Below are 19,295 nucleotides of genomic sequence, written 5' to 3'. Positions count from 1 at the left end.
CTTTTGGGTGCAGGCCGTTATCTTTCTTTACAATAAAGTGAACTATGCAGAAACTGCGTGCGCTTGCTGCCCTCCCCTCCAGCCTCTCGCCCCACGCCGGCCGCAGGAGCGCAGGGAATAAGCGCAGCGCCCGGAGCGGGAGCCGCCTCCGCCCCCGATCTTATCAGCAGCGCCCCCGAGATGGTTTGGGGACAGAGGCGAGGCCAGCGACCGGCACGCCGGGGCGGCTCAGGCACGCTTCACAGCCAAAGGCCTGGGCTTCTGTCACCGATAAACGCCCAGCCGCCCGCACCGGAGGCCGAACCGGGAGCCCGCGGCCGGGCTGGGCCGCGACGGCCGGGGAGCGCCCGTGTGGGCGGCGGCGGAGCGGCCGGGCGGCGGGACTTGCCGACAGGCAGTAGCGCGGGCAGTCCCGGCGGGGCGGGGAGCTGGAGACAGGCACCGCGCGGGGCAGCCCTGGCCCGGGCTCCGCCGTATATAAGCGGCGCGGGGTCCTGCGGGCGCGGTCCTGTCACGCTCGCACGGGGAGGAGGCTGAGGTGGCGATGGCGGATTTTGATCCTTACGACGATCGGGCCTACAGCAGCTTCGGCGGCGGCCGGGGGTGAGCGCGGCGCTGCGGGCGGCGCCGGGGCCCGGGCCGCTGGGGAGCGCCGAGGGCTCCCCCCCGGAGCGGGGAGGGAAGGAGGGAGTGGCGCTCCGCGCCCCCCCGGCCGGGCGAGGAGGGGGCGCGGCCGGGCAGGGCCTAGCCTGCCCCGTTCCCTGTGGAGATGGCGGGCGGGCACGGCGGGGGGGCGGGCGGAGAGAGGGACGGGGGGGACGCTGCCTCTGGGAACCTTTCGGGCCCGTCTCGCCCCGCCGCCTTCCCTTCTCCGGGGGAGGGGGCTGAGCGCGGCGGGGCGTCTTTCCCTCCGGCCTTGGCGGGCCCGCTTTGTGAGGCGAGGAGGAGGCTGTGGTGTCCCGGGAGGGGGCAGCGGCCGTCCCCGCGCTGCGCGGGCCGAGTGCCGCAAGGTTTAGGGCCTGGCGGCTTGGGAGGGGCGGGAGGAGGAGGGTGTCGCTGCGTTCCCGCCGGCCCGGAGGCGAGCGGAGGGGGGGATTTAGGGAGGCGCTGGGCCAGAGCCAGGGTAGGCCGTGCGGAGCTCCCGCAGGGACCGGCCGGGCGGGGGGAGGAGGGAGCTTCCCGTGAAGGACTGTAGGGGGGCGAGAGGCCCCTGTTTGGCGGGACGAGCTCCGCACGGCGAGGTGCCCGGCGGCGGGGGGAGCCGCCGCGGCGCCCCCGGGAGCGGGCAGCATTGCGATGCCTGCAGCGGGAGGAAATGGGAGGGCTCTGCGGTGCCGCCGGTCGGGGAGGGCTGCGAGCCGCTCTCCTGCGTGATCCGGGGCTCCGGGTGCTGGCTCCAAATCTCTGAGCCTTGGGAATAAAGCTTGTCTCATCTCTGTTTCTTTGCTGGAGAGTGCATGTAGGGGAGGAGCTACAAAAACAATAACCAGCAATTACGAAGTTTGTCTTATATTAGGTTAGGAAGATGCAATTAGTAATCGACTTTTTTGAAGGCTGGTGCCATATAAGTTTCTCTGTGCACTAAAATAAAGCAGTAGGCATAAAACTATGAAATAAACTTGTCTTTGTGAACAAATCTTTAACGCGTATGCTATTTTATGATCTGATGTTTCAGGATGTGTTTCCTGATCGACAGTGTTCTTTCCTGTTCTTAGAGGAATAAATCAGTTTCATTTTAGATTGTTGAGGCAGCAGGGAGGAGCTCCTGCTGAGGTTATAAGAGGAGTAAGTTTTCTTGTCTTTGTGACACTTAAGCTTTGTAAGCTCGTTTTTATGCATAGATACCCTTTGTGTCTAAAGAAGAGATGCCCCAGAGCAAACAGATGATGTAGCCACTTACAATTCTGTTATTTCTTAAATTCTGTAACAAATAACCTTGGCAGCAGCCTAAAGTGGCACTTGACACTCATAATAAATTCAGATGTTACTATGCAGTCTGCCCTAGTCAATGTAGGCACGTTCTATGAAGTAATGAAATGAAAGTTAAAATGTTATTTTCATATTCAGATTTCTTCAATAGAGTACTTAAGCTTTCTCTCAGGCAAGATGTGGATACTTGCTTTGGTGAACTAAAGGTGTCCTGCTGATTAGTACATACCTGTGCAGATGAGAAAATGTACTTTTTCTCAATTAGCTGTAGTTTTAAGCCTCAGATACTCTTAATATTAGAGTGCAACTTGTACTTGCATCTAATTTATCAGTATTACTAGTAAGTTAGTAACAGCTAATTCACGATTTCAGACCTTAACAGGTCTCTGTGCTTTTTATAAAGTCCTGTAATATGTGTAACGTAATGAAAACATGACTGTTCTTCTTGCAGGTTCTGATTAAAGAATCCCATGTTAACTTAAAGTGATTCTTATGCATTTTTAGGCGCTCTCAACTGAGTTAACACTATTCTTACAGTCCTAGATATAATAGTTTTTGTGGAAGTTGCATTTGGCATAACCCTTGGTCTGTATGGAGAGTGAGCACAGGATTTAAGTGTGACAGATAGAAAACAGTAGTTCCCAACAAGTTCTAACATATGTAAGATACCTCCCTCTTTCTCATATTCTTCAAAATTATGATGGAAGAGCAACAGAATATGACTGTAGTGTGATGAGACAGGGGATTTTGCTAGCGCATTGGTTAAGAGCTGAAGCGTAATACTATGGTATGCAAAAGTCACTATTCCAGGTAAGGAACGTGCTTCTGACTTTAATAACAAAAGGATTACTCTAAAAGCTTTTTGGTAAGTGTTTTGGAGCCCAAAATTTGACACAAAAATCTGTACTAAGCATACTGAGGCCTAGCTGAAACTCTCTGAACAGCTGTAGAGCTTCTCAAAGTTGAAGGAAACTGAGTATTTATCACTCCCGACTTGCTGGTAGGCTGTTTATTTAGGTGTGGCTTTAAGCGCTGGGTTTAATAATGCTGGCCACCTTACTCAAAGGTTAAGATTCATCTGCTGAAGTAAGTAAAAATAAGTGAAAATGGAGAGCCAGCCTTTATCCTTCTGGCATTTTGGATCCTGTGTCTTACCCATTTAGCATTAATAAACATCTCCTAATTTTTAGGCTGGGGTAAGCTTTTTGTTGAAGACATCTACTGCTTACTGTAGAGATGTACTGGATTGCTTGAATAAATTGGGTATGTATTTAGAGTTGTGGTCCTGGAGATTCTCAACAAAACTTGCATCCTGCTGAGCCTTATGCTGCCTCTGGTAAAGCACTAGCATTGGAAGGAATCCAGTTAGGTTGTTGTCTCTGTGCTGTCCAAAAAAATAAATACTGAACTATTGTTTTGATTTTTAGTGAAAGGCTATTAAATTCAAATACTAGCTTTCAAAATATTCTTTGTTTTGAACTGATGTCAGATCTTGTTTTCTGGAGAGAATAACTAAACTTTCTAAAAGAGGAGCTTCAAAGCGACAGTTTATTGTTCTTTCACCCCAATATGGCCTTATGATGTCATTTAACTCAGTCCACCAAAAAGTAAGTCTAATTATAGGGATGTTTGCTTCTGCATTTGCTAGAAGCAAGCTTTCCTCTTTAGCTTTCTGCTTTGGTTTTCTGAAAAAAGAATCAAATAGTTGTCTTTCAAATTCCCACATTAAGATGACATAATTATTAGCTAATTGTGTCTGAGCAGAAGTTACACTGAGTGGGAAATGTGTTACCCAGTTCACTTAGTTCAGAGATGTTTTTAATTATAGTTGACTTTTTTGTCCTGTTTTGTTACAAATGAGAGCATCTTCTTTCAGTCTCATTGTTTGGTTACTGAAGTCAGCCTTATTTTTTTTTTTCACTGTTTCAGTGTTGAAAAAATGTAGGGAAGTGTAGAAACAGTTTCTTTTTGTGTTTCTATACCTGGATTCTGTAGGAAATTGAGTTGGGAACCTAGGTATTGACATTCCTATTCTTCAAATGGAAACTAAAATACCAAATATATAGTTATATATTTGATAACTGAGGCCTTAATGGATCAAATTCAAAAAGAATACTTCATTTTCTGACTTAGTATCAGTAGGGATTGCACAATAGGGTATGGATTTCCATACACGCACCCCATGAAGTTCTGGTATGCTATGGTAGAAACAAGGTTTGTCTGGAGCACAAAAAATTCTTTTGGGGATTGCTAACTTGAGGGTGTGGTTTCAGAAGCAGCTCAAATGGATCTGAGTAGAGGTTGCTGTTGAAAGCTGCAGTTCGAACCCTTGCTTTCGTTTTCCTTCCCATCTTGGCACCAGTGCTCTTTGCAGCTGTCCGTATCACCTTGTTGATCTGGCTGAGCATTCAGCTGTAGGGTGAATTTTCAGGTGAATCAGCTCACTGAGCCAGATGACTGGCAGTCCGAGGAGCACGGTGAGAATGTGTAGAAGGAGGGTGTGCTCCTTTTAAACTCAGCCTAAGCAATTTTGGTTTTCCTATAGAACGTTAAAAAATTGAGATTTTTGGCTGCAAATTAAATCTATGGTATTTTAATAGCTGTTTGTAAGGCCATAGATGAGAATTAAGATCAAAGACATGGAACTGATTCTACATATTATGGAACTCAGCTTTCTTGGAGTTCCTCCTTAAAACTTAGTCTTGTGACTAAAGTTAATTCTGCTATACGTACACAGCTCTCAACTATAGCGGCTTTAGTTCTCAAGTATGTTTTTGACTCTGACTTGTTAATGAGACAAAGGCAGATGAGGAATATTGTCAAAAATGCTAAAATATGAACCTGGGTGGACACTAATTAAAGATATGTAGGTTGTGATTTAAGTACATTTAGCAGCATGGTTGATAGTGTTGGTGACAAGTGACTCTTGCACGGAGCTGCTACCATAAAAAGGCACAAATGACAGGCTTACCTAGAAAGAGTTAAGGAATCTTATTCAGGATTTCTGCATTATCTGATTCATTAGTAATAAAATATTTATTCTGGAATGAAAAGAAAAAAAAAAAGGCAGACAAGTACATCGCTTGCCCAATGGATTTTCTGGCTGCATGCAACCAGCCAGAATAAAAGGAAATAATAGAATCATTTGACCTTCTGTATTTTAGGTAGGACTCTGCAGAAATCTAATTAGTCCATGTCACTAGCAAATCCTGGTTTGGTACAGTTTGCATTCCACCGTGCTTTTAAATGCACAGTGAGCCTCTGGGAAAGGGACCAGACATGAACAAAGCCCAGTAAAAGTAAGGCGTTGAAGAGAACACAGGCAGAGTAGTAGGTAGGCATCTTGGGGAAAAGTCAAAGGTTGCTTAGGTGGAGTGGATGGCGTTGGTACCAGTGGCAGCGGCATCCTGTAGTCTTGATGTCCAGGAGCTGTATCTGAAGGTTGCCTTGTGCCCACAGTGCAAATCTTGCTTTCTGTAAAGGAGATCAAAGTTAGCCTTAGTTACATTAATACAGTAAAGAATTTAGCTGGTACAGTCTAGTTCCTCAGCAACCCATGCCAATTGCCTTAATTGAGACTGAGGGAAAAGACAGGAAAAGACAACCTAGTTTACCTCAGTCTGTAATTCATGAGAGACAAAGGAAGAAGTAGACATCCAAATAGCACTGAAATTGGTTTCTCTGCCTTAGAACACCTTGCTCAACCAAGTTGTTTATTATTCCAGTCCAGATGTCTGCCAATTGTGGCAGTAACTTCGGAGTTAGGAGAAGATGTTTCTGTTGGGCTAAATGCTGATGAAATAATTTAGATGATTGTGGTGTGGATGTTGATAATATACTATTTAGTTAAAAGTATTGGATCCAGCTTAATTTCAGAATATGCTGACAAGCTTATGCCATGCAAGTATTTTCTTCACTGCTATAAATTATTCTTAAAATCTGGTCTAGGATGTGTTTTTTAAGAAGTAATGTTTCTGAGTAGGGGACAGTAGAGAGAACCTTGTATTGCTTTTCTTAATGGCTTGTGGGATGAGAAAGAAGTTCATTCATCACTTTGTTACTGAGTTCACCTGTAATGTATTTAAATAAATTGTTCATTTGTTTTCCCCCTGAAGTACTGCATCAGGTAATACTAGAAAGGAGTTGGCCAATAGTGGAGGTGGCAGGTACAGGCAAAGGGATAGAAAAACTAACCAAAGTTGTGGAAAAATCCATTTCCCAACAGTCGAACAGCACCTGAGCAGTGCTATATACTTATTACTGGCTGTGTTGGTAGCCAAGTTTAGAGACACTGTGCTTCCTTTCAACAGGTCTCGTGGTGGCGGCCTTGGTTCCCGCAAACAGAAAGAGCTGCCGACAGAACCCCCTTTCACAGCATATGTGGGAAATCTACCCTTCAACACTGTTCAAGGAGACATAGATGCCATCTTCAAGGATCTCAGTGTAAGGAGTGTACGACTAGTCAGAGACAAGGAAACAGACAAATTTAAAGGTGAGTGTTCAGAGTTATTTTAGTTGTAGATGGCTGACCGGTAGGAGAAAATGAGATATTTCTAAAGTCACTTTAATGGGGAATTTCAGTCCCTACTCTAAAGCGCAGTTAGCTTGTTGATCTGCATTTGTTTTTTATGTTGACTTACGCGGGTTTCTCATTCACTAACAAATAAACATGTCATTTGAATGAGATTCGCTGTTAGTTCCATCATCTTAAGATACAGACTAACCTGCATGACAAGAGTCAATATTTGCCCTGCCATAAAAGGACTTTCTCAAACCTTGGTTGTCTTGTATGAATTGTAACAAAGCTGAAGTGTCTGACCCACTTAAGATCCATGACCTTAAGTGTTGAGTACTTACACAATCTTTCTTTAGTTCAGAAGGCTCCCATTGCTTCAGTTCTGTGTTTTTTTTAGTAGACAGGGAGAAAAAGCACATAGATAAGCCATTCAGACAGTTGTTTTAGAGGACGCAGATCCGATTTCCGTGGGAATTGGCCAGTGGAAAGGGAGTATATTTGTGAGTTACTTTTAAGGGAGTCAAAGGCTTAACTCAGGTAACAGAGGGTCTCAGAAAAGGAATAAATTCACTAAATGATGTGATGACACAAGATCAGACCGCTGGCCAAGCAGGTACTTCAGCTTCTTGTTTAAAAGTACTAGTAACCAAATGTCAATATTCAGCTAAATGACTGTCTAAAGGCATAGATCACATCTAATCTGTAATGAGAACCCTACAGTAAAGGGAATAAATCAGGCTCTTGGCATTTGCGTAGTGCCCATACAGACTTCTGTTTCAGGATTTGTCCCCATCGTTAATAGGCATAGGTAAATACCTTCATCGTTAGTGATGTTTGGTTTCTGAGCTGTGTACATCTTGCACTTACCATATCGTAGCTCATCTTTGAAAGAGAAGGGAGGCTATTGGCAGATATGCAGGAAGAGTAGCTTCTTACAAAGGCCTTTCAAAGTGCTGGTATTAACTTGTGAGGTTCTTCTTACAGGATTTTGTTACGTAGAGTTTGATGAGGTGGAGTCACTCAAGGAAGCTCTTACATATGATGGTGCAGTAAGTATGCTTGCAATTAATTTGTAACATAAAAAGATAAGCACAAGTCTCAAACTCCTTGGCAGCCCATATGGTACATTCTGAAGAGATTCTCCCCTTTATTTAACAGCTTTTGGGTGATCGATCACTCCGAGTGGACATAGCAGAAGGCAGAAAACAGGATAAAGGAGGCTTTGGCTTCAGAAAAGGTGGCGGGCCTGATGACAGAGGTGACTTCCATTTTTCTGAATAGCTTCTTAAATGCAATGGTTGTAGTTATGACTTGTGGTGCTAACTAATGCTAAGGCAAGGCATGCGAGTAAACACGAAGGTCACGTAGGAAGGAGAAATTTTATATGTACACACATATTTCTAACCTAGCTGCTGCCGCTCCTGAAATGTCTGGAATAGATGTGCTTTGTGTCCAGAAGCTGAATATGTTGTCACTCCTAGCCCAGGAAGTGCGACCAATACCCCTAGTAATGTACAGTGTCTTGCAGAGGACAATCATAAGCCCAACAGTCTGATCTGCTACTATTTTATTATGATGTAAGAAAAGCGAGTAAGCTAAGTAAGCACAAGTAGACAAATACTTATTTTGGACTATCTGTCTCCTGTTCCAGTGTAAAAACAGGCTTTACTGTAGTTGAAGCTTAATTGAACCAGACTCACTAAAGGTTGCCGTTGAATGCATATTAGAGAAACTTTTCTGACCACTTATTCTTGGTTAACTTAAACTGACGTTTTGTTCCTATGCAATGGAACTTGCTAGTACCGAAGCGAAAGGATTTTCCAGCAGCATGACTTTGGATATTGAAGGACTGAAACTTTGGTTTGGTATCCCCTTGATCAGTCTTTCCCACAGCTTCAGACCTGAACACAATTGTGGCTTTTTTCCTAGGAATGGGAGGAGGTTCCCGAGAATCCAGAGGAGGTGGATGGGATTCCAGAGATGACTTCAATTCTGGTATCAGTATTAACACTTATACAGATAGGCAGCCTGAAAGGCACAGAACTGTTCTCATTTTTGTGTCAACTACGTTTGTCCCCATTACTGTTTTGATTGAGTCTACTGTATGCCAACTTTGGACGTCCTACAGCTGCAGTGGGATTCTTCAGGGGGAATTTTCCATTGCCTTATAACAGAGGAAAGAGTCTTGATTGTGAATTTTATGAAACAATCCTAAATGACAGAATGCTTGTTCAAATGTAGCCTATGGTGTCTAGGTTTTAAGCGTTTCTCAAATGTGAGGCCAAGGACATTTCTGAATAGTAGCAGAAACAGACAGATCATGTGGAAAAGCTGATGATGTATTCTTTCAGAGCAGAGGCTTTCACCTTCTTAAGGAGATGTGGCATCATAATGATGTGTATCCCTGAAGCAGCTGACTTCTCCAAAGATATATTAGTGTTCCAAAGCACTTTTAAATGCAAAATGTTCCTAAACTTTTAGACCTGTTCCAGTAATGCAAGTTGCAGCAAATGACTGAGCTTGCTCAGTGGAAGGTAGGGATGGAGCCACCGGGTTTGCTCTTGACTTCCAGTCAGTTTCCAGCTATTAGAATGCAGGGTGACATTAACAATTTCTTTTGTCCTCTGAAATCATGGGTTTGGTCCATTTTCTGATGGGGAGATGCTGGCAAGTGCAACTTTGCAATGTCTGGTCTCTGCGTGAGTGGAATGGACAAAGTAGAAGGAGCGGTAACAAAGCGTGCCCTTGGTACTAGCATGAAACTGAAGCATGGTGCTGGAGAGAGGAAGCTTGCTACAGCGCTGCGCTTAACCTGCCTTCATAGCTAAGCATTCTGGTGTCATAGCTTTGTACCTTTTTTGGCAGCTTCTTCAAATGCAGATGCATTTCAGCTTGTTAGATGCTGGATGAGTGATTTGCGAGCCAAAAGTTTAGCATTTAAGTCTTAGTTGCTACAGAAGCTTTTCTTCTCAGGTTGTACAGCCTTGCTCTGGATCAAGTCTTTAAAGATGGTTGTTTGGCACTGAAGTAAGCGACAGTTCTGCAACTCTGCCAAATACTGAAGTGGAAGGGAAGGTCTCAAATGGGTGCAAAACAACTTTCTTTTCCAGGAGGCTTCTGAAAAACTGAGTATATTCCTCTTAGGTGTGCTGTTAGCCTGAAGCGTACTCTAGGTTAGTCAATTCTGTGATGACCATAGAGAGTCACTCTAGGTAGTACAGACTGGAACTCTGGCCCGTGACGGACAGTTCTTGGGGTTTTTGGTACCGAAACTGAAGAAATCCCATCAGTTTCATACTTAAAAGTCTGCATTGCCTTTTCCCCAGCTCTTTCATTAATCTAGGCAATGCCGAGTCAGTTTATAGTACAACTAAAAAGCCTTGGGGTGTTGCTCTGTTTTTCAAAGGCTCTGTTTTATGAGGACTGTATATTTCACTACTCCCTCGCTATTTTCCCATTTACTCTGCTCCTGCAGATGTCAGGCGAAGGCTGTAGCCAGCGTGGTCTTCTGGCTACAGAAGTACTCTGGGTACTTCTAGTGTTGTCTCTGAATTCAGCTAATGGTGTTAACAATCTGAAGTTGCAGATGAAGCTCATATTTTAAGCCGACTTGATGACCCACTCTCCAAAACTCCAGTAAGCCTCTAGGTGGATAAAGCAGTTTCCGAACTTGGCATAGTATGCTTGGTTTCAAATGGAATCCGTATGACTCTTCTAGAATGTGTTAAGAGATCTGTGAAGCAATGTGTCTACAGACAAAGGCTCTCAGTGCATCATCTTGGACTGACAGCAGTGACTTGCAAGGTTTTCCAGTCACCCAGATAAAAATCTAGATAAAAAGCATTGCAAAATGTACTCTTTAAATTCACTGTCTTCCGTCTTCAGGATTCAAAGATGATGACTTCTTGGGAGGCCGGGGTAGAGGAACCCGCCCTGGAGACCGGCGACCACCAGGTGCCTCAATGGGAAGTGGTGGCACTGGTCGCTTCAGAGACGGGCCTCCCCTTCGTGGATCTTCCATGGACTTCAGAGAGCCAACAGAAGGTAAACTCTTCCTATCTTCTGTAATTCAGCCTGCCTTCATGAAGGAGACTGCTGCTTTCTTTGTCAGGTTAAAGCTGCTGCCCTTGACAGCCGGATCTTAAAACCTTAATGTTTTTTCTTTCAGAGGAAAGAGCACAGCGACCCCGACTTCAGCTCAAACCTCGAACAGTTGCTACTCCCCTCAATCAAGTAGCCAACCCAAACTCTGCTATCTTTGGTGGAGCCAAGCCCCGAGAGGAAGTAGTAAAAGAGCACGACTGAGTTTGGGGTTGAGAGGGAATGGGGAGGCGGGAGAAAAAGCAAGACAGTACAGAGTGACTAGCTCTGCTGGAATGTCAACCCTGCAGTTTACCATTCCTGCCATCTGGCATTTGTCCTCTTTGAAACCGAAAACACAGAGCTTGTGAATGCATGTCAGCTGTTAACAAGTGGTTTTTAGTACGTTCTTGGCTTTGCTGTATCTAGTGCCTGCTTCGTGCTGAGTTTCCCTCTTCTGTTTCCTTCCAAGCAGCACAGTTGCCAGTAGATAAGGCAGTGTAGCTGCTTCCACGAGCGTGGAGGTCTCTGGACAAAGGTGCTGCTTCAACTTCTTCCTTTCTGGGTTTGTTTTACTTTAGAAGCACAGGTTAGACTTAGTTATTGCCCTGTATTGTTTCCTTTTACTTCCTCAGTGCTCCTCTTCTGACCTGCATGTCTTGTTCTGTATTGCTGTGGCTCTGAAGAGGAAAACTGGAGAGTCCAGATGAGTTGAACAGAGAAATTTTCAGTTCTAACCACGTAGTGAAATACCATTTACGACAATTGGTGATAGAGTTACTGCGTACAGCAGAGCCCCTTGTAAAACTAAGGGGGACAGCTGCCCTTTCACACAGGTTACCAGGAAGTATCAATTTTATAGATGCAAATAAAATTGGCTGACAAGAAGCCTGGTGACTAGGTGGTGGGATCAGTACGGATAGAGCATCTGCCAGCAGACTCTTGCTGGTGGCTGTTGACTTCAAAATGGTATGATACTACACCTCTGAGCTCAAGGTTAGCGCTGCAAAAACGTGCCTCTTTGAGCACAACCGCTCACTGGCTCTTTCTGCTTACTTTTTTTTGGGTTTTACATGTTTGGTAAATTTTTAAACGAAGTTTCTACAAATAAAATTGACTTTTTTTATTTTTGTTTAAGGAGTGTATACTTTGCCATGCAGTATGTAATCACCATTATCCCCTGTATTTCTTTGCCCAGCGGTGTACAGTTTTAAGACCTCTGCTCTCAGAATACCCTGAAAATGGGCAGATTAGAAATCCTTCTGCTATAGATTCTCTTCATGTAGAAGTTTGGGTAAAAAGCATCTCTAATTGCTGCATCTCTCTTCACTTGAAATGTTTCTTGCCAGTGTTGTGTGGGAGGAGGGAGGAGAGGGGAGGCTGGAGCAAAAGGAGAGAGCTCATTCATGTTTAAAACCAAAACCGGGATCTGCAACACTGAAGCGTGGCTCTGTCCAATGCATGAGAAAAACTTGGGCCCCTAATGCTAGCGCTGACGGCTTTCAGACACGACGCCAGCACACCCGAGTACTTGCGAGAGGAGTTTGGAAGCATGGCTGCTTCACTGCTGGTAGTGAATTTCCTCCCTGAAGTTACCTTTGTAATGTCAGAGTCCCAGCAATTTACAGAACTACTCTTTCCTTCCTTCTGCCTGTCACTTAATCTGCTTCTGAGATAAGAACCATTTGTCTAACACTAATCCTTAATTTAAGACAGACATGCATTTGTGTGGTTGTATTCCAAACCGATAATTGACCTATTTACATCTTCAATGTGGAAAAGATTTTAAGAACAAATTCCCATATAAAAACTCACTTCTAGTCAAGACAGTTGACTTTTAAATGTAAAAACAAAAAAAAAAAAAAAGGAAAAGAATTCCAAACACTTAACACATTCTGCTTCATAACAAAATAAATTTATGGATATGGTATTTTGTGAATGATCTTTTAAATAAAAGAAAACATTAAGTAATATTTAACATTGGTCTTTATTTGAGTCTGCTGTAGCATGTTCCCTCCCCGCCCCCTCCCCCCCCAGTCTTCAAACATTGTGTTAATTTGGAAATTTGCTTCCCTAAATTTCCTGGGGAAGCAGTACCAGACCCGTTCTTGCACAAATAAGGGGGGCGAGGAAAAGATAAAGGGGAGGAACCTGATCTAAACAAGCGCTGGAACATGCAGCACCCGGTGAAGTAAAAATTGTGTACAAGCGGAAGCGAGCCCACGGTCTTTGTCCCGTGGCTTCTGTATAAGTGCAGTTACGCTGCTGAGGCTGCCAGGCAGAATTTGGAGGTGCTGTAGCCTGCGGGTCACCTCGCTCTTCGCGCCGTTTCCCTCGGGCTGGGTTCTGCTGCCCGCTGCCCCGTACCGGGCAAAACGTGTCTCCTTCCAGTCTGAGTAGCGGTGGGTTTCACGTGGAGTCTTTGTGGTAAGACAAAGTCAATAGATCAGCTTGCTGCTGCCTTGCCCAGTTTCTCCCAGTGCTTTCAGCTGCCCAGTTTCCCGCGAGGTGTAACTGTTCCTGAGGCCGTTGCCCTCTGTCTCTGAAGTACGTGTGCTGCCGGGGGGAGTTAAAGAGGGAGAGCCGTGTTTTTGTTGAGGAAATGAGCTCTGACCTTCCCGCTGGTTTTACTGCTTTCCGTAGCGTGAAAGGGTGGCAAGCGTTCCTGCCTGCCGGCTGCTCCGTCCGCTCTCTCCAGGCTTGCTCCTATCCACAGCTCCAGCAGAGAATCCCACCCCTGCTCTGGAGCCGCTTGCCGAAGCAGCGTCTGTACTAGCACCCGGCTGTCCCACGTGAATAATATAGGCCGAGTTTTACGCGTAGGAGTGGGGCTAGCTGGGTGGAGATGGCCTCCTTCAGCTGCTCCACCAGGCTTGCTCCTAGCTGGCCTCTCACGCCTGATGGGGGGAGCGATAATTTCATCACTGCACGGAGGAAAGTAACGCTGATTTGTGAGGAAGGTAGAGAGATGGAAAATGGCTCAGCTTAGTCTGATTAATATTTTTCTCTATCTGCTAATATTTGTTTGGTCAAGCGTTTCCCACCGGTGAATGCAGCCTAATCCCAATATCGTTTAATAGCTTTTTTTTTTTTTTTAAGTAGTTCTTTGTATGCAAATATTAATGCATTGCCTCGTTTCTCTGCATTATGCTTTCCACATGGCTCGGGTCAGGCTCCTCCAGTCCTTTTTCTTTCCCCCCTGCAGAAATTTATCTGATGAACATTTTCCTGTACAGGAGCATATCAAACTAGCTTGCGTCAGCAGTTGACGAAACTCTATTTAATATATGGATGTGGCATTTAAGTTTCGTACGAGGAAGCAAGATTATTTTTTCCCCACCAGCAAAAAAGCAGTTAAGGTTTAATCTGTAATGCTTAATTCTACCTGCAGCTTAAAGCTAAGCCTGGCATGGCAAAGCCTAGACCAAGGAGGTTACCAGCAGTGGTAACAAATGGATAATTCACTTTGTGGCTATTCCTGTGCTCACTGAGTTGTTTCTAGTAGCTGTGCAGAGCTTTCTTCAAGCTTGAGCTTAAAACTGAAGTCAGGAATGCAGCAGTTAGTTGTTGGAACTGAGCTTGACGTAAGGCTTAGCACCGCTTTGCTGCTGTGGGAAGTGCTTCGTGGTGTTTCTGCAGCTGGGGAAGGCTGGGGCGGCGTCTGGAAGAGCTGTGGGACGGTGCAGGAGTAAGCAGCGTGCGTCTGACGTGCTGCAAAACTCCACTGGCAACCGCCGAAAGATAAACCCCACCCCGAGCCGAGGAGCGGTCCTGGGAGAGCTGAGCCCAGTCCCCAACGGCAGCAGCCCGGCGCTGGCGCGGGTGCGTTGCCAGCTCGCTGGGCCGTGCAAGCCTGCAACGGCACCTGGGGGGCTCTGCGCCTGTGGTCACGCATGTCCTTCTGATGGGCGAAGGGCGAGCTGGAGGAGTGGTCCCGGATTCAAATGATGGGCTGGTGAGAGCCGCGGTAAATTTACGCCCTCGAGGGTGGCTTACTCGCCTTCCTGAAGTAGCAACAGGATCTTAACCTACTACTGAGATGCGCTGGCACTGCTAAACGGGTCTCCACTGCTGACCATGAATTTCGGAAGTTCTGCTAGGCGTCCCAGAGACGGTTGTGACAGAGAGCGATCGTGGCCAAGACTCGCCATCCCAGGGCGGTTTTGGATGATGCTGATATTTTTCAACTTATGAATTCTATTAGTTTCAATCCTGACGTAGCACATAGTATAGTAGGAGCATTTGCTACCTGTAGTACTAGCTGCTGACTCGTCTTCAGAATAGATGATGATATCTTGAGAATTTTAGAGCAAATCCTGTGATGTTGCAACCCCTCCTTGTTGTAGAAAAGATTTAATAATAAAGCCAGCAAATTTTGAAATGCATGTGCGACCCCTTCCTCAGAGCGCTCGCGCGTAGCAACTTGCAGAGCAGCCCTCGTCCCGCCGACGGCTTTGAACAGAGCTGCTTGGCCTGACTTTTGGGCAAAGGCTGCGTGCCTCGACTTTGCTCCAAGCAGCGCAGTTTGAAGCCAGGCATAGGTCAGTGGTTTTCTACGCCGACCCCATTCCTTCTCAGCGCGTGGAAGTACGTCTCGTGGTTATTCGCGCTGGCTTGCAGCAAGAACACGGGCAATAAGCCGTTAACGGCGAGCACCTTTACATTTGTGTTAAGTTTATGTTTTGCATTCTGATGGTTTCTGTGTTCCGCTACCCGATGAGAGCGAAGGCTCTGAAGGAATGGGGCTGCTCGTGTATCCTGGCACATTCTAGCGCAGAATCAGTTCCCTCTGTTGTTTTCAAGGGCACTTCTCTGGACTGGGTTCTTGGGATGCAATTTTGTAGCTGATGCTTGTCTTAAATTTTTCGAAAGGGGAGTTTCTGTGGATGAAGAGGCATTTGATTTCCAGCTGAGATTGGAATTTTCTAATCTGGTAGCTGAATCCCTCCTCTCGAATGCCACTCATCCCCTGCAAGATTTCAAGGAATCAAGTATATTTGCAGTGGCAGAGGGCCATCTTTTACCGCGTGCATACATTTTCTGTATAGTCTGCAATTTATTCTGGTAGTTGTGATACCGCTCACTATATCAGTATTAAACCAAACCAATTAGAAGCATTGAAAATGGTGTAACCATATTCTTTGACCTTGCTTTCTGAAAGGATTTAACCCTTCAGCGCCAGACGCTTGACTCTCCAGCCTGATGCACATCAGTTAACAGCGATATCCCGATGACGTTGTATGCTCTGGAGTAGCTGGAGAAACGTCCTACCAAAGCTGGAGGTGCCCAGCTTGTACCTGGCCTGCGCATCAGGGATTGCGCGGGAGCTTTGCTGGTTCCTGCCCACGTCTGCTCGCTTAAACCCGAAGCTTAGACAGGCACAAGAAACGGGAGATGGGGGGTCCTGGTCGCACGTGCGGTGTCACGGTGTGCGTGCGGCGTCGCTGTTACTGGGTCTGAGATCATGTTCCTCATCTTGCTGTAGCTGTTTGGGTGACTAGATCTAAAGCGCTTGATGGTTTCCTTTTCCATAGCTGCAACGTCTCTGTTACCTGACATTGCCTGCTCAATGGCAGGTTAATTTGAACATCAGCTCCCCTCATTTCTGTCCCCTTTGCAGCAAAGTGCGTCCGAGGGCTTTAAGGCCCTTCAGCGCTGTTAGAGGAACGACCTGCTTACCTGTAAGCTCACAGATTCTTGTGCGAAGCTCTAGAGTACCCCCGGGTTGATGTTTGGGGTATGGCATTGCCGGGAACGCTGCCACCGCCTTTCCGCCCGGTGGGTTTCAGCCAGGCTAGCGTGCGGCACGGGAGGGATCCGCTTCCTACTCTGAGATTGTTTTGTTCGTGTCACCGTGCTCCCAAGATCTGCCTCTTCCTTTTAAATAAACCAAAAATCACTCAGTACCTCTATAAACCCCTGCAAAATCTGTACTGTAATGAATCTGTATAATTTGTATTGCTGTATAAAAAAATCAAATAAAAGCATTCGAACCTTCTGGGTTTTTGTGTTCAAATTTAAGAATTACGGTGTCTACAAGGATGAACTGAGCAGGATAAGAATGGGAAGAAGCTTTATAGCGCCGTAGGGATGTACAGAATTAGTCTTTGCAAGCCTGCCTTGGCTAAATTTTTGTGAAGCACCCAGAAATCCTCGCTGTGAGCTGTCTTTCCACTGGGTGGTAGCAGCATGTATCTTCAGCTCTAACGGTATCTTCAGCTGTAACGGAGCCGCTTTCGGTTTCAGCTGGGCGAGATGGGGTTTGCAGTGGGGCGTGCAGCTGGGGCAGGGGAGGAGGTGGCACTTCCCCTTCAGCGGGGGAAACGCTCGCGCAGCCACAGCCGAGAGGAAAGCCGTTTCTTGGTCTGTACGAAAAAGTGCGTGCACTACTTCAGCATGTCAGAAAATTTCCTCCCAAGACGTGGCTTTCGTTAAAGCTGCCGTGAAAATTTGGCAAAACAAATACTTAGTGGTTGGGGTGAGGCATGCTCATTCTGGTCCCGAAGCAAGGGGGATTGAACGCTGGTCTGCTGCAAAGTAGGCAACGCTTGGCTTGCAAAGCTCACGAGCTCTGGGAGAAAGCCCGTCCGAGCTCAGAAACCTTTCCTCAAAGCTTTCAGCGTTGGGTGTGTTTCTGCAGAAGGGTCGGGTTTAGATGATGCATTGATTTCTAATCGTCGTTTCACTGAGAATTTCTGATCAGCATTAGTCATAACACCTGGTTCGAGCAAAACCAGCTGGTCTTTGAGCAGACCCCACCTTTATCCGAAAGGATGTAAACTGCTCCCCAGGGCCTTCAGTCTCCCAGCCCCAACAGGTAAGCTGGGGAGGGTGGAAGATGGAGTCTCATCACCTCTCTGGCCCCAAAGAGCTATTTCTACAGCTGGTTAGCTATAGAATCATAGAATTTTTAAAAGGGAAATAAAAAAAAAAAGAGGGTTTGGTTTGCTGGTAACACTGACTGAATGAGTAGATGCTGTGTGTTTGTTATGGGGGGAAAACAAAACCAAGCTGAAATGGGCAAGCTTTGAAAAGGACGTGGAAAGGTGGAATTGTAATGTGGTATTTTACGTAATTTTATCGCAGTAGATAAAAGCGTGATGGTCCTCTGTCTTTGCCCTTTTATCAGACCAGAAATGGCTTCTAGCAGCAGGTGTAGATGAGGCGCAGGGGCTCCGGGAGGGAGAGGACAGACGCGGGACGGAGCCCGGTGTCCCAGGCTGGGTTTGGTGTCTGAGGGGTGGCTGTGCGGGTGTCCCAGAGGGGGCTCGGCCTGGCCTCGCGGAGAGCGAGCTCGTGGTTGTGTTAGCGGGTGCTCGGAGGGAGGGCTCTCACCCTGAACCCCTACATCGAGCCCTTTTCATGAGAAATACAAAGAAGGGAGATCGTATCTATACAGCGGTGTGTGTTACTGCAGTAATTACCTTCTAATTAAAGTTAGAAAGCAAGGTGGTTGGCCTCTGCAGAGGACCGATGGCTTCAAAGGGCATCGCTCTCCCCAGGAGCTGTTGGCACGCCTCGGGGTGACCCTGCTGCTTTGCACCTCGGGCCCGGCAACAGCCTCTCCTCGCTGTGGAGAGGCTGGGCAGTCGCCTGTGCCGGTCCAGGAGCCCTTCGGGGACTGACACGAGGTGCCTCTGCTGCAGCCCGTGCCAACTGCGGCAACGTCCGTACCGCGGCGGTGAGTCATCTCGGAAGCCGTGAGACCTGTCGGAGAACCCGTAAGCAAATACGCGGTGCATCTTTAGCAGTAGCTGTTCCTAATGAAATAGTTTTCTGATATGAAAGACGAACTGTAATTGGCTCCAGCGTGTTCAGAGCATCAGGTCTGCTATAAAGAACTCGTTTGTAAAACTTCTGTTACCAGCTCATGTTTAAATATGTAAAAAACCTGCTAGAAAGCCTCTAATAAACTACTTCATAGCTAAGACCTCTGCTAGAAAAGCCAATTCTGTAGCAACTGTTTTAGCAGTCAGAAATGCGTTTCACATTACATAGTATTCCTTATGCAGAGGCCAGCCAAAACCCATACAAATAATTCAAAGCTGGATCTCTCTTCTAGTCTTTGGTTCAGATTATACGTACTGATTTCAAGATAGGCTTCTGCACCCAGATTTCATGTGGGAACGGCTCTGAAAGGTGCATGCAAGCAATGATTTTTGCACCTTGGGTTAGAATTGGAAGAGAGAAAGGCTATATGTATTTGCACGTACAGTGGTTAACTATCTTATCAAAGCCACGTTTCCTCTGAAAGCTTGATAGCGAAGTTCCCATCCCAGGGTTGCAAAAGTTGTAAACGGTTGGCTATTTTATCATTTTTATGGTAGGAGAGCCACCTTCTATCAGAGAGAGAGGGATGTAGATGACTGGTGGTGGTAGCTTGAGAGTGCCCCAATTTAAATATAACAAAACCTCCCCTTACTGACTCACTTGCATGGCTGTATGTAAGAGGGATATTCTAGAGCCTTAATGAGAGGCAGCATGAAACATGGTTTTGTTTGCGGTTGTAAAGCGTGTGCCCGGCTGGCTGTTGCGCTCTCCGGTAGCTGCAGCTATGCAGGGCCGTTAGGTGCATGTGCAGGCTTTCCTATTCCTCGAGCAGGATACGTATTTCATGTACTGTAATGGGGCTCTAAGCCAGCAGATAAATTCCTCATTATTCATAAACCTTCCTTATTCTATTTAAGCACAAAAAAAATTAAGGAACTTTTTTTTTTTTAAGAGTACGGTGAAATTGTGTCTGATGTCTGCAAACTGCCAACACTAAAGC

General features: G+C 46.2%; 1 protein-coding gene across 2 annotated transcripts; it reads left to right on the top strand.

The window, feature by feature from the left end:
* Positions 1 to 486: 486 nt before the first annotated feature.
* Positions 487 to 12,400, top strand: EIF4H (eukaryotic translation initiation factor 4H). Of its 2 annotated transcripts, XM_082328216.1 has the most exons (7): positions 487 to 603; positions 6,240 to 6,421; positions 7,430 to 7,494; positions 7,604 to 7,703; positions 8,375 to 8,440; positions 10,331 to 10,489; positions 10,614 to 12,400. In XM_082328216.1, exons 1-7 carry the CDS (start codon positions 545 to 547, stop codon positions 10,748 to 10,750), a joined length of 768 nt encoding a protein of 255 aa, XP_082184342.1. In that variant the 5' UTR covers positions 487 to 544; the 3' UTR covers positions 10,751 to 12,400. The 2 variants fall into 2 exon arrangements, with proteins under 2 accessions (XP_082184342.1, XP_082184343.1); XM_082328217.1 differs by lacking the exon at positions 8,375 to 8,440.
* The last annotated feature ends 6,895 nt before the right edge of the window (positions 12,401 to 19,295 follow it).

The sequence above is a fragment of the Platalea leucorodia genome (genome assembly GCF_965183815.1).
Source record: "Platalea leucorodia genome assembly, chromosome: 16".
NCBI lineage: Eukaryota > Metazoa > Chordata > Aves > Pelecaniformes > Threskiornithidae > Platalea > Platalea leucorodia.
This window is presented reverse-complemented; position numbering and strand designations above follow the sequence as displayed.

Bases quoted from the DNA above. Each gene is read 5' to 3' on its own strand.
- EIF4H (XM_082328216.1), top strand. From the start codon at position 545: ATGGCGGATTTTGATCCTTACGACGATCGGGCCTACAGCAGCTTCGGC. The intron at 604-6,239 runs GTGAGCGCGGCG...TCCTTTCAACAG, and splicing joins AGCTTCGGCGGCGGCCGGGG to GTCTCGTGGTGGCGGCCTTG. The intron at 8,441-10,330 runs GTATCAGTATTA...TTCCGTCTTCAG, and splicing joins CAGAGATGACTTCAATTCTG to GATTCAAAGATGATGACTTC.